Source organism: Phalacrocorax aristotelis, chromosome 1, assembly GCF_949628215.1.
Source record: "Phalacrocorax aristotelis chromosome 1, bGulAri2.1, whole genome shotgun sequence".
Classification (NCBI taxonomy): Eukaryota; Metazoa; Chordata; class Aves; order Suliformes; family Phalacrocoracidae; genus Phalacrocorax; species Phalacrocorax aristotelis.
The window spans coordinates 112,797,258-112,823,068 of NC_134276.1; the positions used below are offsets into that span (position 1 = coordinate 112,797,258).

A 25,811-nucleotide genomic window follows, 5' to 3' on the forward strand; every position below is an offset into this window, starting at 1 on the left:
AAGGCAGGGTAATCACTCAGGCTCTCGTAACTCTCCACTGTTGCTCCATTACAGTAGAAGAGACAAGCAGCCAGTGGGTATTTGCGGTGCTTCACCCACTGACTTCTATTAACACTTACCTAAAAATATTCCACTTACATGGAATATTCCACTGTATGCCAAACTACAGGTTATTTCACAAGAGAGGCTCATTATAATCCAAGCCCCAGACCTGTCTATGTACTCTATGTGCATATGTTGGAATCAGGTGGTTTCAGAATAATTCAGAATAAATTTTTATTCCATTGACCTCATCTAGTAAAAGGACAAGGAAACCCCACTGATTTTGAGATGCTGGAAAGCTAACTCAGAAGAGGATTTTATCTATTTATTAAAAAAGCTTATTGCAAGAGAAAGACTTCAAATTTAACCTTAACCATACTGATAAATCACAGATTTAAAATCCACTTCTATTATTAGAGTGCTCTAATGTAGTCCTAAAAGTATGTTCTTTACCCCTACTGGAAAAGATAAACAAATAAACAAGCAAAAAAAAAAAAAACAAAAAAATGTTCCATACCTTGCAGGACTGCACTCTCTGCTATCTTGGTAGCAAAAAGAAGGAAGCTACATTTTAAAAGCTGCTAGAGAACTTAGGATCCTATGTTGTTCTAGTTGGACTCATGCCCTTAACACATTTTTTAGTCATTTTTTTAAATCTTCCCATGAGTAGTATTTATTAGATCCATTGCTTGCTAAAGTAAATGGACTGTAGTTGGACGGGCATTGGATCAGTCTTACCATGAACAGATGTGTTATGGCTAGAGGGAAATCATATAGGCAGCAAAAGATTGTAGAAAATCATAATTTCTCACTGTATTCAGTTCAAGCTGTGTCCTGATGGATGTACAGCACTTTCTACCACTGCGCTACCCTGCCAGCACCACTGCAGAGCCTATCACAGGGACACAGTTTTAGGAATGCTAACTCAGCCATTTCAAACTGCATCACTTTGATACACTTGCCTGCCTAAATACAGCCATCCCACTTTGATCAGGCTGCCAAAATGACGCTTTTTCTTTATCTCAGTTCAGCTTCTGGACAGCAGATTTTAAGAGCATCTGCAGCTACAAAAAGAACTTAACCTTAATACAAGGACATTTTCCAACCAAAAAAGTAGAAAACTCATAAAATTGCCATCTGGGTATTACAAAATAATTATTCAGATTTTAAAACTAGCTGCATCCACTCTTCAGAGGACTTTTATAGACCTATTAAGAAAGAGGTCTCTCACCAAGTACATTCTTTCTATGTATTATATTTGCAGTCACATGGGTTTAAAAAAAATCACTTATCCTCTCTATTCTCTTCTCCTCTGAGTCCCTACTCTCTTGATAATATTTGTAGCTGTCTTGGTTTGGATCAATATTCAGCATGTTGGCAAGCACAGAAACACGGAGACAAGCTAGCCTGGCACACTTGTGTGTATGCTTCTATTGAATGTATATATAAATTATTTAGTTTATAAAGCACTTAAGGAACAGAAGTCTATTCTGACACATTTGTATAGCAAAAGCACATTCCTGTCAATAATGATAGGGCTTTAAAACTCTAGGTTGTGCTCCTGGAAGAAAGAGCAAGCAGCTCCTAATCTCAGTGGTGGTGGTTGTCTTTTTCTGGAAAGATAAAGCCTCTGCATTCTGGAGTTTAAGGGCAGCCCAAAAGATTTTGCTGTTCCTCATATCGCATAAGTACTAGTTTTTCAAGGAACATTTTTGGCCAAGAAAATAGCTAGCTTCAGGTAGGTTCAGATAAACAGAGCTTTTGTTGTTGTTGTTGTTAATTTTCTTACATTACAGAATCACAGACTGGCTGAGGTTGCAGGGACCTCTGGAGGTCATCTTGCCCAGTCCCCCTGCTCACGCAGGGCCACCTAGAGCTGGTTGCCCAGGACCACGTCCAGGTGACTTTTGAATATCTCTGTGAATAATCACAACCCCTCTAGGCAACCTGTGCCAGCACTCTGTCACCATCACAGTGAAAAAAAGTTTCCTGATGTTCAGACAAAACTGCCAATGTTTCAGTTTGCGCCCATTGCCTCTGGTCTTGCCACTGGGTACCACTGAAAAGAGCCTGGATCTGTCCTCTTTGCACCCTCCCATGAAGTATTTATATACATTGATGAGATCCCTGCCTGTTCTTACAAACTTTATTGGCATTTTAGCTCAATATTGTCTACTCTTATTAAACTAAAAAACAGCTCGCTGTGCTGATGTGCTGAAGTGAAGCCTAGATTACTTTATTTTTTTCCTCCAAATCTCAAATACATTCTTGCAAAACCCCCAAAGGGGATGGGGGATCAAATGTTGAGTGGGGTATCTATATCAGCTCTATTTTTCATTTAGCATTTATTTAATTGCTTGTTGCATACTATCTGATTGTCTTGTGGATATAATTTTGTTAGGTAAAAGTCTTAATAAACCCAGAAGCAGAAGGATTTATATTTAGATATATATAAATGCTATATAGAAATCCAGTTATCCTATGGGTAATATTGTATGCTCAAGAACTGACAATTGCAACAATATTCACACTATTGCCACAAATTCCTACAGTATCTTTCCCAAATAAGCTTTCTTTCTATTTTATCCATTTGATAATGGTCTGGAAGGTATAAATAAATAGCTACCATTTTGGAGGAAAAAATAACCCCAAAGGCATTTTCGGCCTCCTGTGATGTTCTCAGTGTTCATTAAAAATGGTCTCTAAACTCTATATAATGCTTAAACAATGCACCGTAGTTTTTTTCCAGAGAAACAGGCATCTTCCTCCCCCATCAGACTGTTATGCTAAATTTGCCATTTGAGGTTTTGTAAGAAATCCAGAACACTAATTTTCTCTAATCACTTGATCAGTAAGTTCATGATCCTTTCACGTTCCTTTTCCTTACTCTTGTGCTTGCTGCCAAAGTTTACCATTTTCATTGACGTGAAGACTGCAATACTATCCATTTGTTTTTAAGCAAAATATTTTTTAAAAAATCTACATATGAAATGATGAAACGCCTCTTTACACATCAGAGTAGAAGTAAATGATCTTACTGAAAATGAAACAAATGACTGTTTGCTATCCAAAAGTTTAAATCTACTATAAAGCAATTTGGTTCCCCTTGAGCAATACTTACTCCTAACAGAAAGAGCAAAACCTTATGTTTAGCTTTGCACCAATCCAGAAACAAGACAGATACATTTATTCTGCTAAAGATTAGACAGAAATAAATACAGAAAATAGTTTTTCAGTGGCTTTTGTGTGGGTGAGTTATGAGTGTTTGAGTGGGCTGGTTACTCCGTTCCAAGTTTAGCCAAACTGCAACCCTTCTTTTCCTGTTGGATACTCAGAAATTAACCATGAATTAGAAAAAAATAAAAGAGGCAAAACCAACCAACCAAACAAAAGAAAACAGGAGAACGAAGCAACTGGAGTTTATTACCTCACAAGAACCGTCTAATGGGAATAAAAGGAAAAATCGAAGAAGAGGCAGAGAATCTAGTCAAAAAGCTAGTGCAGGTTTGGAAAAGATTTCATAATATTCATAGTTAGAAAAAAATAAATTTAGGTTTCTGTCTATATGTACAAAATAATTTTGGATTTTATGCAGTAAAGAAAGCAGCAGTGAGTTTTAGTAGTAATATTTCACTGCCTTTTAGGAAGTATCAGAGAGAAACCCTATAAATAATATATTGTCCAGTACATTGTAAATTGTACTACAGAAAAATATCTCCTTTCTTATACAAGGGGCACTGAAAATCAATACAGTTCTTTCTAAAAAGGTCTCTACAATGTTTTAACACTTGTAGGTGATGGTTCAACTTGGTATGGTTTATGGTTACGTAACATACAAGAATCACACACACATAAAGCACTGAAACAAATTTCTGGTAGTACTTCCAGAAGGATCTGATAAAAATAACTCTGGATCTTCTGATATATGTTAATTGTTATTTTCTCATTCAGTGTTGATGTATAAAGCTGTAATGCTGGGACAAGAGTTGCAATTATAAGCAGTGCCACAAGGAGAGATCAGTTTTGGTGGGAAATCCTAATCTGGTAGATTCTTTGTTTTTCTAGACTGCCATGTATTGGGTTCAACACTGTCTCTCACAATGCTCCTGTATCTAGGCAGGGACATTATGGTCCGGATGGATGAACCACTAGATGAGGAAAGACTTGATGATTCATCATCTCAGAAGGTAATGGTTAATGTGCTGCAGCCTACCTGGAGGGCAGTAACAAGAAGGACCGCCAGGCTTAAGATCTTTATCAGTGACCTGGAGGAGGTGAGGAAGGGCAAGCTCACCATGCTTGCAGGCAAAACCTGCAAAAGAAAACTGGGGAAACCAGTCCACACACCCATCAGCAAGGCTGCCACCTGGATGGAGCCAGACTGGCTGGAGGAACAGGCCAACAGAAACCTAATGAAATTTAACAAATGCAAAGTCCTGCTGTGGGAAGGAAGGAAGAACCCCCTGCATCCATACAGGCTGGGACTGCCAGGCTTGGGAGCAGCTCTGCTGGGAAGGCCCTGGGGCTCTGGGCTGGCAGCAAGCTGAGTGTGAGCCTGCCCTGGCAGCAGAGACTGCCAGCAGCATCCTGGGATGGGTGCATGCACAGGTGCTAGATCAAGGAAAGGGATCCCCCTCTACTCCACACTCATGTGGAGTACTGCATCGAGTTTTGGGCCTCCCAGTACAAGAAAGACATTGATAAACTGGGACGAGTTCAGGGCTGGAGCACTTGCCTGGGAAGCTGAGGGTCGGGGCTTGTTCAGCCTGGGGGAGAGGCAGTTATAGGGGGACCAAACAGCCACCCGCCCATACTGACAGGGAGGTCACTGAGGAGGTGGAGACATGCTCTTCGCAGTGGTGCATGGCAGGGTGACAGACAACAGGCACAAGGCAAAAAATAAAGAGGTTCAGACTGAATATAAGGTGAAATTTTTTTCCCTATCAGGACAGGCAGGCAGTGGAGTGGGTTGCCTGGAGAGGCTGTGCCAGCTCTGTCCTTAGAGGTTTTCAAGATCTGACTGGATCAAGCCCTAAGCAGCCTGGTCTGACCCCATAACTGACCCTGCTTGAGCAGGAGGTTGGACTAGAGACCTCCAATGGTTGCTTCCGACCTGAATTATCCTGTAAATCCATGATCTATATAGTAATTATTATAAACATTATCAACAATACTAATATCTGAATTATAAGAAATTACCTTTCAATGTTCTTCTTTTCCTATAATACTCAGGAAAGTGTATTCTTTTAGACACAATAAATGAATGTTGCCATCTGTACAGTGCATTTCACTGCTATGCATTTAAAGAGACCGTGTGCATTACTAACTTCCTACTTCTTTAAATAAAACACATTGCATGGCTAAAACAAAAGACTAACTTGTATAACACACCCTGATGAGGATGGGGAGTGATCCTCTCTTACCTTTCTCATCCTGTGATAATTCATACTCTTTTGACCTTCTGGCAGAAATTTGCATGTCTGAACATCTTCACAAATTGCTTTGCATACTTAATTCACTGAACTGACAGCAGTGTCTGAGGGTAATTTGCTCTGTCTTTACTCTTGCTAGGAGGCCCTCAGCAGAAAGCCTCATCAACTCCAGGGGTTCCTGTCTGTGACAGTCCAAATGGAAAAGAGAAAGTATAATACGCTATGAACGCCTTTTGTTTTGATTTTACTTGTCTCATGATTAATTAGGAACACACAAACTCAAGATTAAAATTCTCATCCTGGGGAATCAAATCTAGCATGCATAGCCTATCATAGCTTGTCACAGATTTAAATCTTTTGAAAGGAGATTTCAAACCTCTGACTGAAAACTTCTCTGGAATCTGTTGCTGTAAACTAGCCTAAATTTCTATCCTCGATTAACTAGGGCCCATTTTATGTCCGCTAATTCTTTTGTCAAGTGGTAATGTATGAGTAAAAGCTTAGAATGACCCATTATAAAAGCACACATTTTGAGCAGTGTTTGAAGACGGGCTAATTACCAATAACTGGATTTCTTCAAATTGTATAGTCAATGTGCTCTGTACCTATTTTGGTTTTTTTGTTTTCTATGTGTTCTTTAAGAACATAAGGCTGACAACAAATGCCAGTCACATCCTCCTTTCATTAAGGCCTCTGTCAAAATAAGCTTTCTATTCCTAGAGTATTTTAATAGCCCCTTCCTGCACCTTCTCTAGCTCAAATTCATGTTCGTGAGATATAGTTGTTTAGAACAAGCCCCAGTATCTCAGCTATACGGGGGGGCTATACTGCTAGTAATGTCATTATTAGACAAATTCTTCACACAACATTTTGCAGTATTTCTTTCTGGGTGGGGTGGGAGGGGTGTCATTTTAAATTGGTCTGATGGCTACCACAAAACTTACTATCTGGTTGAGAAACATGAGATGTTGCCATTGCTTCCTGTTTTAATCAAAGCTCTGCCTTGAAGTATAACATAATAACCGGAGGAAGAAATTTTCTATAAAATTTTTCATAAAACCTGGCAGTGCAAGATTTATGTAAGGGGAAGTATCTGTGCTCCAATATTGCTACTATATGTTTTAATTAAATTAGTGCCTGAACATCGCTATTGTTGACAGGCAATTCTATCGATTGGTGTTATATTTATATTTATATGTCTATATTTATATCTATATTTTAATACATATTGAAAAAAAATCCACAGCATCTGTGTCAGAAGAGTGCTCGCAACGAGAAGAGCAGAATTGAAAGGACCTTTCTGGCAGTTTAGACTGACGTGGGGAACAGAGAGACTGCTGATAGACAAGAGCAGGGTATTTTCCCAAACCCCCCCCCCCCCCCCCCCTTTCTTTTTTTTAAATAAGCGTAACAGTATCCATCTGTTCCTGGATTTAGAGTGCAGATGTACTCTGAGAAGTAACTTCGTAAAATCGGTGTCATGGGGCGCTCTGTTCATTCTCCCAGTGACTCAGGAGCACACTTTTTCAGTTGGTAAGTTTTAAAAAAGAGAAAGACTATGAAAAATGCTTAACTGCTAGCTTTGCACTTATCCTGAGATGCAAAAGTCAAGCAGAAGTCTACTGTGTATTACCACTAGCAATAAGGATTCTGTGACTACAATTAAATTAATCTTGCTGCTATCTAATGTAGTGATTCATTCAGCTCTGTCAGACATCTGTTGGTTCTGCAGTGCAAACAAGTGTTTGTTTTTCTCTTCTGTTGTTGGACACGACGAACTCGGTGCAATACAAGGCATGCTGAAAACTTACTTGGAATACTTGTATGGAAACAAGATCTTTTTTTTGTTCAGACATCGCTACCTACCTGCTTCACAGATGAAATTACAGCCTCCTCCCAACCCAAAATATCCCAACTCTACAACCTACATATTCATTCACCACTTTTTGCAGCCCCTTAGCCAAACTCTACTTTTGTTTCATGCATTGTTTTCCCAATACGACTCATTCTTTCCAACTAATCCTTACACTAAAGCTGATAATTTAGAAGGAATTTAAAATCAAATAGCAACTATTTCTTTGCAACATCCTTATTTGTCATCCTGTTCCATATCATAGCTTTTTCTCCTCTTGCCTCTCCCTCTCAGCCACAAAATCTGTATGCGCATTTACTACCTCTCCTAATATGTTAGAAAAGAAATGGCTGAGAAGTACTCCATTTCTCACAGGATAAGTATTACTGTAGATTTCCACCTTTGATGTCAAAGAAGTCTTAGAAGTGTGTTCTTGAATGTGTTTTTAGAGCTACCACTTTTCAAATAAGGCAGTCTATAATACATAGGATAACCTAGGTAAAATTTCTGGAAGAGAAGAAGAAATGTCTCAGAAATGGCCCTGGAAGAGGTTTCCCCTTCATTTCTTGAAATGCTCACCAAGGGCAATCTGTCTTATTTGACAAGGGACAAGCGGTGATCCACTATGAACAAGTCTCCTGATCACATAACAACTTAGTAGTAAAAAAGAAAGGTAATGAGAGGAAAAGGGATGGGATCCCTTGCCATACAAAAGACCACCACCGCAGTGATTTCAGATCAGGGGAAAAAGATCGAAGGCTAACTTTGGGTCACAAGTGGGAACCACAGGATTTCTTTGCATACTGGAACAGTCTTTTGAGAAAACTATGAATGAAATAGTTTATTTGGAAATATTCCTTTAAAAAGCAATGAATCTACCTAATGAGGAGTGGTGATCCTTGTCTGCAAATGTTTGACTATATAGTGTTAATTTAACAAGCCATCATTCTGGTGTCTGTAACACAAGCGATACTCTGTGATCTGTTAAATGGTCCCCAATATTTATGTCACAGTTGATTTAACAGGAAATGTGCTACTTCCTGGAATATAATGCACATGCACACTTCAATAGCACAGCACAATGCGATCTTAGAGACTACTCTGCAGCCATTGATTATGCAGAAAATAACTGATGCTCATATTTGATGCTTACTGCGCTTGCGCTATTTTGGAGAGGAAAAAAGAAGCCTGTGAGCTAAGAGAGAATGGTTACTTTATTAATCAGGCTGGCAAACCACATGTGAAATCTGATGTGGAAATAGTAATTACTTTCCGCTTTTCTTGCAACTCTGCTCCAACAGATAAATATTAAAGAGAAAAGTATGTTTAGCAGTTTTAGCCAAGACAGTTTTATCCTATGCTCTTCAGGTTTCCTCACTCCTTGCTCCCTGCTGCAGGGTTGTGGCTCTCAAAGCTCCTCGGGCAGCAGGGGACATCATTCAGCATATCATCTGCTCCATTTGACCACTGACTACAAGCTCCTCTCTTGGAAATCCTGACGTTATTTAAGGCCCTCCCTTCTAGAGCTTTTTATCCACATTCTCCATCTGAGCTCCTCCAGTATCTTATTTGGATGATGTTCCATATTCCTCCTCTGATATACAGTGAGTTCCTCACCTAGATCTTTTTCCTTGCTTCCCTTCATTTTCTGTTTGTCCCTGTACTTCTTTCCAGGACTTCAATGAAAAAAATAACTATGGGTAAACCTAAGGTTTTCTTTCCACTCTAAAATAACTGTCCAAACAATAGTCCTATTCTGATATCGCTGCAGCCTAAACTTGACAAATAACTGAATTCCTACTTGCATCTTCCATTCCCCTCCCTTCCTTTGGCGATCAGAAAAGATTTCATTATATTCTCTGGTGCACGCTCCTATCACCTCCTTTCAGAACATAGATCCAAACTGATGGAGAGGTGGGATTACTTGCAATTGTTTTTAGGTATCTACATCACCGCTAGTCACCTAAAGTTCCATTAAAGTCTGTAGAAAGAGAAACAGGCATAGTTATAGAGCATTTTAGAGAACCACTTTGGATTCCTTCCTTAAGGCAAATTAAATACAACACAAAGTATCTAAATCATATGTTTTCATCCTACTGAATGTCCCTGTGATCTGGCCTGTTCTTTGTGCACATAGTTAAAATTGTAATTTTTTTTTTCACTGCTACACATCTTAACTCTGCCATTATTTTCCAATCTGGCCTTGACGGAGTAGAATTGGTCTTTTGTGCAGATGTAGAGAAGGTAATCTTCCTAGCTCACTTCTTTAAACTGACAGAGTTACAGTTAAAAGGTTTTGGTCTTCTAAACCCTAAATCCTTTGCTGAATCAATCCAGGTATGTCTAGCATCTTTAATATGCTACCTATGTGGTCACATCAGCTTTTAGATGTTTTTTATTCTTAGCATTTCTCTCATATCAAATATGCAAGAGAAAACCTTCCTATAAGCTCCTTCAGTTTAACATCAGTGTCATGCATATGGAACAATCCTCAGGGACTGAACTGCCTTTCTTGATTTGTTATTTAGTCAGCCCCTATTTATTTACATTACAAATACTTTCTAAAAGCGATCATCTTTAATATAGATGTGTAAAGAGCCTCTCCATTTAGGTCTACAGTTAATAACTAAAAATAATTATTTTGATAATAAAAATCTGACCTATAAAAAGTGCAACAATCTATTGGATACAACATTACTCTATTGATTAGGGAGATAAAAAAATCTAGAGTCCGGTCCTGTAACATACTAAGAATCATGAAAAGTCAAATACAAGTTCATCATTTTCCCATAATAATGGTCTTGAAATTTATCAATAACTTCAATCTTTATCTGAAATAGCTTGGGTTGGCAACTCCTCTCTCTCCCCTGAAACTGATGTGTTTCCCCTTTGGTGTGAGGTTACTTCTCAAAGCAAGTGCTTGCATCCACAGTGGAAACAACAGAACTTAATGGGGTTGCTAAAAATCTCCTGGTTTAAAGTGGACTTCAGGAGAACACACTGAAACGCTCTCTAGGACACATGCACCTCCACTTAAGAACAGTATGAAACAGCTGCATATATTCATCCTGCGAAACATATGTGGATAGCAAAATATGTAGGAAAAAATTATAATCTTCAGCCCTGAAGCTTCCCATAATAGCGAATGCTTTGCTCATTTACCTCACAGCTAAACTTACATGGAACTGGAAGATGTGCCCCATAGATGCATCCCTGCTCTCAGTATGAGTTAAAATGTATGATCCTACTGTATGACAGCAGTTATTAGCTTGTTTAGTTTTTGTCTATTCAGACACCACCTGAAGATAAATACAGGATTAAAAAATAAACTGCTGCTGTTTTGTTGTTTTGTTTTTTGTTTCTTTTTTCCACGGGTCCAGACACCCTGGACTTTATCTGAGTGATGTTAGCAATGAGTCTGAGAATTTTCAGTACAAACAAGCTTCTGCAATGGTTTTCCTTTTGGAGAATGGAATCCTATAGGTAAGAGAGAACAAAAACTGATCTAAGAATACTGCTGTAAAATCCAGGAAGTCCATATTAGGCCCACATAAATGGGCCCATAAATTAGAAAAGAATGTAATTTTACCTATAAGATTGTATTAGAGGTAATGTTATTTTAAAAAATCCTTACTGGTTACTATAGAAGCCTGTTGGACTAATTTTAATAAATACCTCAGGGATTTCCATATAAACCAAGGTATACTCACATAGTGCTACTGATTAATATTTAGTGGAGGAAAAACTACTGGATCATTAAATCTTTCAACATGAAAACTCCTTCGTTTAGTGCTCGTTCAAATAGAGGCACAAAACCTCCAATTAAAACCAGCCATCCTCTCGGTTTTCGTTTTTGTTCAGTTTGCGTTTGCTTCTAACTTAAGGCTGACTTTTGTGCTTGCTTAGAAAATGCAGATTAGAATACGGCCTAGAGTTAAGATCTGGAGCCTCTGGGGAGCTACTAGAGCAGGGTTTGATTTTGCCAGTGCTCTCAGATGACCCATTTGTCTCTGAGAGGCAGGTCGAACAGCCACAAGACCCCGCAGAGGCCTGTCCTCGGGCGCGGCGCCCAGATGCACGTGCGCACCTTGGTACGGGTGAAGGATGCTCGTAGGTGGACAGAAGCAGAAGGGTCTGTGCTCTGTTCAGGAAGCCGTCCCACGTCCCCATGCTCTCAGGGGAGCTGCTGTCCTATACCCTGCCTTATATGCCTTAAATACTGCCCTACAAGAGGAAGACAAAGTCTCCAATGAGGAGCAGGACCACCTGCAGCCCTAGCACCCGCTGCCTGCCATCACCCCCCCCCGGCACGCTTGCCATGGGGGTCCTGTGCCAGGCCTCCAGCCCCTCTGCGAAACATGTCGGCCGGAAAAGGCGATGGATGGTGTCTCTGCCCTGAATTCTTACCCCTGCTACTCCTGTGGCTAAGGGGGCCTGTGGAGGGCACATGAAGGGCTCCCTCTCCCACCACTGTGGGCAGATGTGAGGCTGTGGGGCGCAGGATTCTTCACCAGCCCCAGGCCAGGGGAGGAGCGAGGGGGCTGGAGGGGAAGCGACAGTTCCTCTCTAGGTAGAACTAAGCAACTTTATTAATAATAGAGTCTGACTCGTGGTCCCACGTAAATTAGTGGCTCTTTAAACACAAGACCCATGGATCACAATTCCCAGCCCTGTTTTCTGAAAGCAAAAATCTAACTTAAAAGTAAGTTTAAAAAAAGCATTCTTGAAGCTATATTAATTTTCTTTCTGCCAATATGATGACTCCATATGCATCAGGGAGCATAGATGTGCCAAACTCAGAGTGTGTGTGTGTGTGAGAATTTAGAAAAAAATTAATAGGAATATTCAGAGGGTAGAAAAGTCTAAATAATCCACATGCAGCAGGGTTCATGCTATGTTTTGCTAAGGCAGCACCTATCTTCTTGACTGAGGGGAAATTTGTACTGCTTTACTTTATCTTTTTAGAAAAAAAAGTGTTTTAAATGGGAAAAAAAACTATGTGTCAAGGTTTTAAACCACGTACAGGGATGGTTGCAAGGGCTAGGCGATGAAAGCTGTGATCATTTTAAGTGGTGTATAACCGACCTGAAGTTTTATGAATGAACAAGAAATTACTCCCTCTCTCTTATACCTGCCATTCCTCTTCTTGTATCCTGCAAGACTGTCATAGCTATGGATATCCGATTCACACACTTCTGTTAAAATCTTGACTACATGCATTTTTACAGTGTGAGCAGTAGTAGCACTAGTAACCCACCAATAAAGTATTTAAAGAATATCTTGCAGTTAAATGTCCAACTCATTCTCCCTCCTTCCCTTTCCAAAAGTTGCTACCACCAGAAGAATTAATACTTACCTTCACAACCTAAAAGTCATTTAGGTCTCGAGTCTGCCACTGTACTGGACACCAGTAGTTCATGAAAACCACAGGCTCAGGGACTCTGTAGCTGAGCCTGGGCTGTGGTGAGTAGTGTGACTCCTGGAGATAGGTATCATTGCAGTGTGCAGAGGAGTTACAGAATTGGGTCCTTCAGAGATCACTGCTGCAACACACCGTATGGCACTGCTTATCTGTGGCTTTTCTTATTTGGCCTAGAGACACGTTTCTCTACTTTATGCAAAGCAGAAGTCAATGAAGCAGATTCTTCTCCAATCACAGTTTAGTTTCACTTGGATTTTTTTCCCTGCTGCAATATCTTTTACTTTTGTTTATAACAGAAACAAAGGAGAAAAATAACCCCAAAACCCAAAATAAACATATGGAAAAATCCCTGCCTTTGGTCCTTGGAAAAATTTCTCTGAGGTGATATATTGCCTCATGCAGTAATATACCCAGTTTGAAGGAAAATAATGGGTGCATTGTTTAAACAATAGAAAATTACTTTAAACATTTAAATAATGGAAATGTACTAACACACACAAAAAGGCAGTCATCTTGGTTAGTTAAAAGGCACAATAATGTTTCCCAACAATACTAACAGCGCTGAACTCCTAGGGTGATGGTGAGAGATAGCCAGCTTGCAAAGATGATTGAAAAACCATGTACAGGTGGTAATGGCAGATGTAGGTGGAAAGTGTCAGAAGTAGGCAGTCAGGAATATTTTGGAAAGATGCACTCTACCTGTGTAGCCCAGCGAATTGTCGCCGTTATCAGAGGTGGGGAGTGGTGTCCCGCTGTCGTTCCCCCTCTCTAGGTCGTCAGAGTCTGTCGGAAACAACACCAGAGCTGCTGATGGGGTCACAGGAGTAACAGTAGTTGCCATTTCGATCACAACACGTCCAGACACAATTAAATCCACACACGACAGCAAGAGCCACAGTGCCAGCACACGGCACTCTTCATCCTTCCCCCACCTGCATGGTGGTGCCCAACGAAAGGCGGCCGGGAGCATTGCCTGGGGTCCCCAAAACGCTGCCCGCTGTCCCCCTCTGCCCACTCCCAAGCCTCACTCTGCAGCCCGCCAGGCGCGGTGGCCACCCTGCCAACCAGCCAGCACAGGCTGTGGTGAGCATATGGGGACGGGAAGGCAGGGGAGCTGAATGCTAGCATTGCTAATTTTCCACCTTATTGTTAATCAAAGCTATTGACTGTGATCACTCCCCATCATCGCTTCATCTCCTGGCAATTACAGACTCAGGGGACTTCACCTCTTTGTGGGGAGGAGGCGGGGGGACGACTGTGTCTTGGCAGGCATGGGGGGGGGGGGGCTGCTCTACCTCTTCTGGAAGACGGGGCAGGGGAAAGGGGTAAAGCCCCTCTATGAAAAGGCAACAGTTTAGCAGCATCAGGAGTAAGACGCATTTTCTGAGTTGAAAGATGCTTGCAAGGAAACACTCAATTGTAATGTCACATTGAAAAAAAAAAGAAATAAGGGAAGGCAGCTGGTCAGCTAAACACATAAATGAACATGTGTTTTAAGACCCCAAGATAAATTGCTGATCAAAACACCACAAAGCACCGCGAAGATAACTCATAATAATGAACTAAATAATTCAAAGCAAAAAATAAAACAAAAATCCCAGTGGCTCTGAAAAGGAAACGTCACGACCCAAAGGAATTTGTTGTCAATATCACTAGATCTTTTTACTCTTGTCTATACAGCTTAATATAAAACTGTTTATTAAACTTCAAATCTATTTTTATTTGCTTTTGATAGTATACTGTCCAACAGATAAGACCTAAAAAGAAACATTCTTATTTTGTTTAAAGAAAACTGCAAGAAGCAAATCTCTTTGCAAGAATATCACTACCAGAACAATAGGCTGCTTATTCCTTTTCTCGTTGACAGGTGTCAGATAATTTATTAATTATTGTAAAGACCCTGAATAGGAAAGAAATGTTTAGCGCTCTCTCACACAGGCATATTCTGGACTTCTATGATGACTGAAAGTAACAGTTCCTTTTCGATAAAATGCATATGCTACTAAAAATCATTCTGAAGTTTCACAAAACACCCTAAAGCAAGTATGTATGAAATTAAACTAGAAAACAACAGTAGTGGATTTTTTTTTCTAAATGCTTGATTTTCTAGCTCACTCCATCTAATTTTGGAAATGTGATGCCAAACATTCATACCCACCATTTGTTTTTTAAACAATCTTATAGACGCAGCATCCTTACAAATCAAAATCTTTTACCTGAATTACAAAAGAAAAACAAAAAGAAAACCAAAATCCTCAAGAACAATCCACATAAGGGGATTTATTGGAAAAAAATATTGCTTAAAAAAATTCAGTTAAAGAACTGATAACATGCCTTGTAAAATACTGTTGTGTAAATTAAGAAAATAAAACACCAAACAAAAGAAACCAACCAAACACCAAGATGTTGTTTCATCTTTGGCAGATGAAAAAAGTGAAATATGTTCATTTATTGGTCCATTCATCTTTGCTGGCTCACTAATGGCCAATGTCACGTACATCTTTAAAATCTGCTCTGAAAATGGCTGTAGAGTGACTAGCTCAACATTCTGCTTCTCCAGATTGCTCACTTATTTGCATTCAAGGATTGACTGGGTCAGAGTTTTAAATTACAGCAGTAAAGCACAGAAGGATGGGACTTCTTATTAAATTAAGAGGCAGAGGCTGTGCCCACTTTTTTAGATCAAATGTTTATAATCGACTACAGAAAGCTAAGACTGAGATTTCAAGCAACAAACCTGCTGATCATCATTTTAAAAGACTGATTGCCTTCTAGGAGATTTAACCGCACACTACTCAAAATGATGAAGAAGGAGGAAGACGCAACGAAAGCTACTGGAGTGTTCTACGTGTCAGTGTAACGTCTGGCATCATGTACAAAATATAATTGCATAAAGAATTGATCTTTTTTTATCCAAGATACTCCCTCTGACGTGGCATTCGCGGCAATGGGCCACCCTCCTCGTTACACCTCACAAAACAGCCGGTGCCAATGCCCGGTAGCAAGGCTCACTTAGGAGTTTAAATAGGAGCCGTCTCCATTTCAGAAATGCTGTGCATTCAATACAGCCAACTGAACACGAGAGCAGCAGCTTTAAAAACTAGACTACAACTACTTGCAGCCATTTAGGCATGAAAATCTTGGCTTCAGTCCCTCCACTGACAGAAATGAGGGGATTAGTCTTTTTTTAACACTACTGGTATTTACGTGATGTCTATTAGTGACAATGCACTTGTTATTTACAATCCAAAAGCACACAGACATTATTCACTCTCTCATTCTTTGAGAAATGCTACTTTTCCACCTGATATTAAACATGATATTCAAATAATGTTAAATTATGGCCTCTGGCTGGAAATGACTTTCACTAACGATGATCGCTGAAGTTCAGTTCTTGCTGTAGGTGAATTCTACCCATTTCATTGAACGATGTCTGGCCCAAGTCCTTCCTCTCAGGCTATTGCCCCCTGCACTGGGCTGAATTTAATTTCAGCTCTGTCTCAAGATCCAGCTTTGCCTTTGCTTGGGAGTCCCTGTTAAAACTTAACAGAAATAAATACTATTGACTTAAACGGCACGTTTCACCATGAGGCTGCTCTGAAGGCACTCTCTTGAATGGGGGGTAAAAGGCCTGAAAGTTAAAATGTGATCTATTTCTTATGACTACTGTGCTGTAGGATCAGGCAATTTTCCACTTGGTTTTGCTAAACATAATGAACTATTTCACATCCTTACACTTTTTGAACAAGTCGTCCTGCCAAAAAAAGTGAAAGGAATGAATTATCTAACCTGGAACAATTCACCTGATGTATGAAAAATTTACAGCTCAGTCTGAGTCAAAGCAAAGGCTGAACTCGATGCCCCATCCCTCACAGAAATGCCATAACCATCCTAAAACACGTTTCACAGAACTGACAGAGAGATGTCCCTCAAAACAACTCGCCAGCAAGGTTAAATATCTTGGTTGAATTTCTGCATCAGACTGGAGAAACTTAAACCAAGGTCTCTGATATCCTAGCCACTCAGAAAAGCCTATTTTCAGTGAAATAAAACTTACACCTCAAAAAACAGCTATGCAGTAATTGGTTGATTCATTAAGTAAACAAAAAAAAACCACCACAAACAAAACAAAGCCAAACAAACAAAAAACCAGAACAAAACAAAACCAATCATTTAATTCATCAGAAAATTATTTTTACCTGTACGTATGCAAAACTTCAGGAAGAAGGTAAAAACTTCCCCCCGCCCCCTTCCCCCCCTTTTGTTTTTTATTACCCCAAATGGGTTTATTTTGGAAGAGGAAGATGAGGAGCGAAGCCTTCATTACCAAAGAGAACAAAAGGAGAAAGGCACCCCCGACCAATGGCTACTACACCTTTCTTTCACAAAAGCGTTTGAAAGAGGCCTCATTTGAGAAGGGAACCCCCTCCCCGTGATGAAAAATACCTTGTTGCCTTTCCAGAGCCACATTCATTAAGTTGGACAAGTACCTTAATGCATTAATAAAACCCCAACAAACATCTATTTTGACTTGATAGGAGAGTGCTAAGTTTACCGGCACTGAGTGTTCTAGCATTTTGGTGGAATAGTTTCATGTTTAGTCAGTGCAGCCCAAGCACGGATGACACCTTCAAAGCAGCAAGAGGATTTGGCTTAATAATACAAGTTCAGAAGAAGCTTAGGTGGTCCAATGGCAGTCAGAGTGCACCAAAGATTTATGTGAATATGGGGAACCTTTTCCAATGAAATTTCCACTGAAATCTGTAAGTTACTCCATTTTATTGGACTGCAGCAGCAGCTACTAGACACCATTCATGCTTTAATTTACATATCTTTAACTCTTCAAAATGATCAGAAAATATGAATACTAAATATCTCCTATTGATATTCATTCTCTCAGCTCCTCCAACACCTCAAACCAGATGAACACATTTATTTTCACAGTTACTTATATTCGAGTACTTTGTGCAATCCTAACTTCAAAAATTATATTAAACATGCTTTTAACCATGGCTTTGCTGTTCATAGAAAATTCACCAGTGATTTTTTTTTTTCCTACTGGCAATAGAAAGTGATGCCATCATTATTGCTTCTTTTGTACCAAGGAGATATGTTTGTATGACACATTTTATTGATGATGCATCCTTAAAAGTCCCCAAATGATTCAGTATTGATGTCCTGGACCTTCCTCCTGGAGGACATAAAGAAAAATTGAAAAGACCTAAACAGACACAACTGCTTACTAGTGTAGGAATTCTCATGTGTCTGAGTTTCTACACTGGTCATTGTTTATCTAAAATTAAAGCCATCCACTGAAAACGTCTGACTACAAAAATAGTAACTTGCCATATTTAATTTCAAAATATATAACTTCGTTATTTCTTGTTATGTTTCTCTAAATTTCATTACCGTCATCAGCTCGGGGGTACAAAACTGGAAGGAAACTGCATGAACAGCATTTTTCAAATGAACATTAATAAAAGATTAGGGTGAAGCAAATGAATATAAACTACTATCAATATTAGAATTGTGTTCTACAAATTGGATCAATTCCCATTGATTCCTTTCTAGTGATCTAGAGGAATTCAGGAAGAGACATCAGGAAAAAAAACCCCTATTGTAACTGCATCAAACTGCAAGCTAAGATGAAGAACTAAATTAGTAGCCTGGTTTTTTTTCAGTATTTTGATTTATTCTAGGTTTTCATTGGAATTGCAGTAGAAATACACTAAATATATCTTGAGGGATATTTGATTTAATTCTACTTCTTCATTTGGTTATTCATAATGGCAAAACATTTTATGTTATCAGAGTACAGGCAAGTAAAGTTAAATTAACGTATCTATGAGAACTACCTTTGGTAGAGGGGAGCACTATCTAAAATTACATGTTTGCTTAGAAAAATGAAGACAAGCTTTCAAGAATGCAGACCTGTTCTTCAGATCTGGAACAAAATGGAAAAACTTCAAGGTATGTGCAGAATTGGGAATAATAGTGCCCAACGACAGGACAATGGCAATGGGCACATGTTGGAACACAGGAAGTTCCACTTAAATATGAGAAAAAAGCTTCTTCCCTCTGCGGGTGCCAGAGCAGGGGCACAGGCTGCCCAGGGAGGGTGTGGAGTCTCCTTCCCTGGAGACATTCAAAACCCGCCTGGACACCCTCCTGTGCCCCCTGCCCTGGGTGTGCCTGCTCAAGCAGGGGGGTTGGATGAGATGATCTCCAGAGGTCCCTCCCAACCCCTGCCGTTCTGTGACTCTGTGATTCTCTGATTAGGCCACCCTTAGACTATCACAGCTTGGTAAGCACTTACAGGCCTATATCAGAAGCCTGTGTAGCGTATGGCTGAGTAATCTGGAGAGTATCCTTACCAATGTTTCGTATTAGCTGAAAGGAAATATTCTATTCATTTTTATAAGACTTCATAGAGCAACTTTCTAGAGACATTCACATTCAGCCAGCTGACTTGTTTAAATTGGGTAACTTTAGGGAGTTATGACCATTTCCGTTAGCTAAGAGTCTCCACAAGTAAATAAGAACTTCTTCAATAAAAGTTTACACTGCTCAGCTGCCTCATCTTAAAAGTTAAGAAAGGTTTAAGCTAACGGGAAAAGGCAAGAATTTGTTCTCACATAATGGCTTTAATCCGAGGATCTAGCACAAGTAAATTACAAATAAATCCATAGGGATGCTTGTTATTAATAGCTGGTACAACTATGTTCCAGCCACTCAATATGTGGTTCTAAAAATAAAATGTACACTTATGCACAGGTACAGAAATGTTATTGTGCACAAAGAATTTTCTAATGAAAACATAATACTTTGTGGTGTAAAAACACCCTCAGAAACAGATGTTTCTAAAGCAAGTAAGAATACAGCTTTTATTTAATGCTTTCAGTATCTTTGTTTTGGTTGTCTTCAAAGACCAGTGCATATGACTGAAGTCCTGACAAAACCTCAGGAGTAGATGCTATTTAAACACCTTTCCTTCCCTTCATTTTCATGATTCATTCAATAACAGCCTTTAACTCAGTAAAAAGTAAATGAGAACTTCTAGTCATGCAAAAGCAGTAAACAACCTCTTTGCGTCTTATTTATTTATATTGGAAGTAGGTAGTAAACCAAGGTGTTAGTAACTTCAACACAGATCCAGCAAATATATTTTATGGAGTAGCCTAACTATGATTGTTGGGTTTGCTGTTTTGTTTTGTTGTTTTTGGGTTTTTTTTGTAAATCTGTGTTACTTCCTTTCAAATTCTAAAGCTGAAATCTTACGTGGGATCAGTCATGCAGGAAAACATATGAACATAATTACATAGCAACATTTCTGACTGACTTAAATTCTCAAAACATGCTACTGAGCAGAGACCACATAAACATGCACTGTAAGACTTTGATGCTCCCAACCTCTCTGTTTTCCTCTCCACTTCCCCCACACTCTGACTTCTCCTAGCTCTTCCTCACACTTCTTGGGTCATCCCTTGTAGGGATGCTCTGCATCTGCTCCCATTTCTTCCCTGCCAGATAAGCCTGAAGGCAACAGCCATTCAGGCTAATTAAGTGGTGCTGGAAGTGAGTTAACAGGTGGTGACCCCAGCTGCTTTTGTTCCAGGGGCAGATAAGAGACCCATCACTAGCCTGTATAAGGCATTATGATTAATTAGGACAAGAAGCCTTTTCCTAAGCAGGGACAACCAAATTTATAACAGAATTTTCTTCTCTAAGGCAGCAAGCAAACTTTCTCCATAAAATACCAAAATCAATGACTTATAAAGTGCTCACCAGTCATCTTGGCTATGTTCAGTATGGCATATGCATAAGACCTATCTGGCTTAGGTTTCTTCATATCAATATTTCATAGTTTCTTTTTACTGCAAGCTCTGAATTTGACCTTACTTTAGGAAATTTTCTGTCCCTTGGAGGCTCTCTTATTTTGTTTTCTTCCAAGTAAACTTACGTGTTTCTCAAGAGAGTTCTGATTACTGTGGGAACTACTATCAAGACATTTAAATAATAGCAACTAGCACCATGTACAGTTGAAGAACCAGCTATGCAAGCTTCCTGTGCAATCCTCCAACTCTGCTGGATTTCTTGCAACAATCCCCTTACCATTGTAATTAACTGTGTGAGACTACAGACAGTCCTCCAGGCATTAACCCCTGGACCTGCTGCTTCTATGACTTTAGCCTGTGACGTTGCTTTGAGGCTGAATTATGCAGCTGGCTTTACAAGTAGCTTCCTCCAAAATAGTAGCAAAGAACTTGGTTAATTTTCTCTTTACTGTAGAACTGGAGCAGAGCAAGAACCCACCATACCTAATTATCCCTTATTTTATTCAGCTGAGTGGTGAACTTAGGAAAGGTGATGAATTTCCCTCATTAATGAGTACTACAGAAGAACAACGAAAGTGCAGGAACTAATTCAACATGCCAATGCTAACAGCCTTGCAGGCACATGATTTGAAATTAAAACTACCACAAAAACGAACATTGAAGGGGACCTACACAATTCAAGAGCTGAGAAAGCCCTTTCTCTTTCCCTTTCTTTTCTGCATAGGCAAAGTCATCTTCTGAGTTGTCAAAGATATATCTGCAACACAGCTGTGTCATTTGCATTTTACTGGTCTATCTGCAGAGCTCAGCATGAAGAATAATATTAAATCAATGTGTATCATGCTTGTTTATAGAAAGAATGGACTTACTTGCACTAATACACTGTCCAGCAAGGGAATACCCTGGCACACTAAGTCTATTAAAACTGCTATATAAGTAAGAAAGTCTCTCTGATATTGCAAGAATCCCAGGTCCTTTTTTTCAAGACACACTCCTAGCTACACTTCTAGCTGTTCTGGTTTAGGTTCCCCCCCTTCCTTTTAGAAGGACAGCATTTTGAATAATTTTGCTGATGCCAATACATGTTCTCTACCTCCCAACAGTGACTTCAGACACATTGTGATTACTGGCACCCTTGTAGCATATAGATTTCTCAGAGGAAAGGTGCCTGGTTGTTGCTCTTCTCTGCTTTCCCTTCCCCTTTTGCCTTCCACAGTCCCACCCCTTTGGCTACCACAGAGAAGGCAGCAGGCAGGAGAGGCTCTGAAGGTCCTCTTCCTTTCATGCTTAAAGCCACTCACATTCTGTTTAACCTGTGTTCTGCACAAAGCAAAGGCCTGATAATGCTATATCCTTTGGGGCGACTCGATGATTTTAAAAAGATGTTTTAACCCTATCACAGCTTACAATTAAAATCTTTGTGGCCTCACAGAAAGTCATTTAGTAAGAAGTGTACAGGGATGATTTTGAAGTGAAATGAAAAGGTGCATTATAAGGTAAACAAATATTCACACTGACTTGTAAAAAGACATGGAGTTGAAAAACATAACCATGTTGACCAGTACAGCTCTACAGGAAAAAATTTACAACAAGCTACGGCCATTAACAAATGACAAATACATATCCATGTAAAGTAGTAGTAAATCAAGTCTGTCCAGAATTCGCTTTTCTATTGACCTTCCAAGACAGTGAATTAACCACAGATATCAAATGATTCTCACTTGCAACACAATTTTTTTTTTTTCCCAAAGACTCTTTTCTTTTATTCATACTAAATAGAGATAAGTACTTCAGGAAAGTTTTTGTCTTTTGTTATTAGATCACAGGCCTTCTTTCTGTGAAGCTCTTCCTAAGAGCTACCGCTTTTGTGCAGCATACTGAAATGTATTCTGCAAAGGAGGTTTTTAAGTTTGTCCCTTGGAGAGAAGAGAAGCCGTACAACAGGTGTTCCTCCTTTCTTTGTTTACCTGAGCTGACTACTCACCGCTCAAAATCATATCCTTAAGAAAACAAATGATGGAGCATGTAATCATTTGCCTGGAAAATTTGATATTAGGCTGAAGTCGTTTCTTGTTAAAGCAGCAAAATGCTCCCATTGACTGTATGCAGGGTTCTGTTAGCACAGCTGTGAATACTTCAGGGAAACAGGAGAAAGAGCCACAAATAAAGAATTAGCAATTGCTATCTAGCTCATAATGAAACATACACATACGTCCCAATCAACCTAATAATTCTCAGTCTAAACCAGGAAAAATTCATAAAATAGTGGAAAGTTAATTTAATAGTTCATAGTGGTTCTTTAGCATCTTCCAGCTGGGAATCTCATTTCTCAATGTGATTAATGTCAGCCTCAAAAGAAGGCACAGGGTCAAAAATTACTCCAAGTTTATGAACTCAAACTCCAGACAAAATAGAACAACGATGAAATGAAATAGCCAAGGAGAAGAATAATCAATAACTCTTCTATCTTGTCAGAATTCAGCTCTACAAAATTAATACCAGATAAGAAATCACACAACACAGCAAGGGGTACTTGGCTTTACAAGGATCTACAGATTTCTCTAGGTATTGTCAATTTGTAATATTGTGGACATTGAGCATGGGAATTACTAGCTAGAGGCAGTAATTTTGAAACAAAATAGGATCTTGAAGAGATCCATGGGAACCTCTGAAATAATTAGAGCTGCATCTGGAAGCAGAGAGCCCAAAGCAATAAAGCACAAACACTGAAAAATTATATGCTTTAAACGACACAAATATGATGAGAAAAATGCTACTGTAAATAACAAAAGCAGTCACATCAAAATTGTGATGGATAAGACTATCAAGATGGCAAAGACAGACCAAATCACGTATCTATGTTCAAAACTAACCAGACCTTTGAGATAAACTGCCCAATAAGGACATAACCTTCTCAGAAACTTCAGTTTGTCTGTTGGTAAGTAGAGGACAACATCTAAGTAGCAAACAGAATGAAATAGTTATGCCACCTTTAAAAAGCAAAACCAGAAAACCCACAGTGCTAGAGATGAGGAAATTAGGCTTCACATAGTAAGGCACTCATTCATCATCACAGCAATGAGTTGAAACTGGAAGTGCAGATGACTAAGAACGCATTGTGTCAGATTTACTTGTAGAAAGTTTCCCAGGTATCTCATTGCTGGCTAGGTCACAGCTTTAATATCTCAGAATTGAAGTACAACACTGTAAGAGTGACAGCTTGAAAAAAGAAAAATTTCTTTAGCAAACCCCAATTGTTTGTTTGTCCTAACTTCATTAAATGTGTTGGTGCAGCTGCTTTGGGCAGGAAATAAAAAATACTTCTGAAGCAACATTATACATATCATATGTTTCTAGCGTGATTGGTTCCATATTGTTGGGGCCCTCAAGTGCCTCTAGCAGAGTTCCTCAGCAAATTTTAACGTGTCAAACTGGATAAAAGTCAGAAGTAGATCCTTTATCCCTATGGGCTAGGATGACTGCCATTCAGCACAGACACTCCAACAGGGAAGATGATGCCCTGGCTTCGATCAGAGCACTGTATGCTCCCACAGGCTGCCGATAAGAGCACGTGGCCTGAGCCCTGAGGCGACTGCCAGCAGCCCCCTCCAAACTCCTGCATGCCCTGGAGCCCTCAGGGTTCTTCTCTGACTGGTCATGGCTGAGACCTCAGCCCAAGGGTGCCCTGGCTGAGTGGCAGTGGGGCCAGTAGCCCCCAGCCCTTGCTGGTTGCCACAGGTGGCCAACAGGCTACTGGATCACAGCAGATGTGTCACCAGACTAATCAGATGTCCTTCAGCAACACTTCTACTACCTAATCAATAGGGAAGCTTATAATCAAGTTAGATCTCACATTGAAAACTTTAGCTCAGTGCAGTGAATCTTTAAAACAGAATACACCAAGCAGCAAGTAAGTATACCACATAACAGACTGTGTCAGAAGATCAAGTCACTGATAAACACAGAGCTGTGGAACCAGATCTGTACACACCACCTGTCAGCTGCAAGCAACCGGTGCTCACAATTCAGTGATACATCATTACTACTACTGAATCTAAAGGACTGCATGCTGTGTCTCAAGGTTTGCTAGTTTGGAACTTCATCATATTATGATACTGAATATTTCCAGGTATGTCCAAGATTGCTTCAACTAGTACACTAAACTTCTACGACACCACAGACCACAATGGAAAAACTTCTCATATCATTACACACTTCAAATTTATTTTATCGACTTTGCTGGGAATACAGGTATGAAAGATTATGGGAAAAGGAGACAAGAGAACAAAACAAAAACACAAGAACCTAGAGAAATAAAAGCATATTTAGCAAAATAAAGACAATTAATCACCCCTCACTTTAGCAGGCCAGACTACAGAAAATTCCTGGAAAAACACTGTAATTTCAGAAGGTGCTAGATAAGGAAAAAAAAAGACTAACACATTGGATCAAATAACACATCCAGCTAGAGACTGATCTGATATTGAACACTGCGTAGAAAGTAAAACAACACAAAGCAGAACAGTATTGTTTTATTATACCAATTTAATATTTCAAATAGAAAAAAAAATGTCCTCCACAGACAGTGAGGAAATTTAAACATTAAAACAAAAGAAACAGTACTGAGTTTACATCATTCCCATTACTCAAGTTCTACGGTTTATCTATTCTGCTGGAACTTGTCCTGTTGCTGTTTTACAACTGGAGAGTGACCAAAGAGATGTGATATGATCTTGAAAGCATAACACGAGATAAATAAGCTGTAAGTGTAAGTGCGTGCTCAAAACTGAATACAACTGAAGCATTAACCAAGTCAGTGAAAAAGAGCTTACGTCTGAGATGAAGGCTTTTTCAAGCGCTCTTCAGCAAAAACTTCAAATATTATTAAGCATTTTAGATTTTTTCTTAGCTATAGAAGGCTGAGCAATGAGAACAAAAACATTTGCCACTAGAAATAATATAATTAAAAATAATATGTTTTCCCCATAGTTTTAATTTTTCTAAATGGCTATAACAAAAGGCTATGTTTTTGAAAATGCATTTACTCCCAGAAAGGGATGCACTAACACATACAAGATAAAGAAAGTTATGTTCAGTGATGAAAGGTAAACTGGGTAAAAAATTGAAATAAATAAATCTCCCATAAGCACTGACCGAACGTTAACTAGTTTTGTACTGATTAGCACTCATGCCTAAGAAGGCTCCCTAGGAAAGCTCCTATTTAAGCT

The 25,811-nt window shown here is 39.4% G+C and overlaps 1 protein-coding gene across 2 annotated transcripts in view; it reads right to left on the reverse strand.

The window, feature by feature from the left end:
* ROBO1 (roundabout guidance receptor 1) overlaps window positions 1–25,811 on the reverse strand; it is a 748,981-nt gene that overhangs the window by 376,757 nt on the left and 346,413 nt on the right. The window contains exon 3 of one of the 2 annotated variants that reach the window (XM_075102145.1): window positions 13,448–13,531. The exons of the other annotated variant lie outside the window; for it this stretch is intronic. Coding sequence (XP_074958246.1) covers window positions 13,448–13,531 — 84 coding nt within the window. The remainder of the gene's footprint in view (window positions 1–13,447; window positions 13,532–25,811) is intronic. 2 annotated transcript variants of the gene reach the window in all.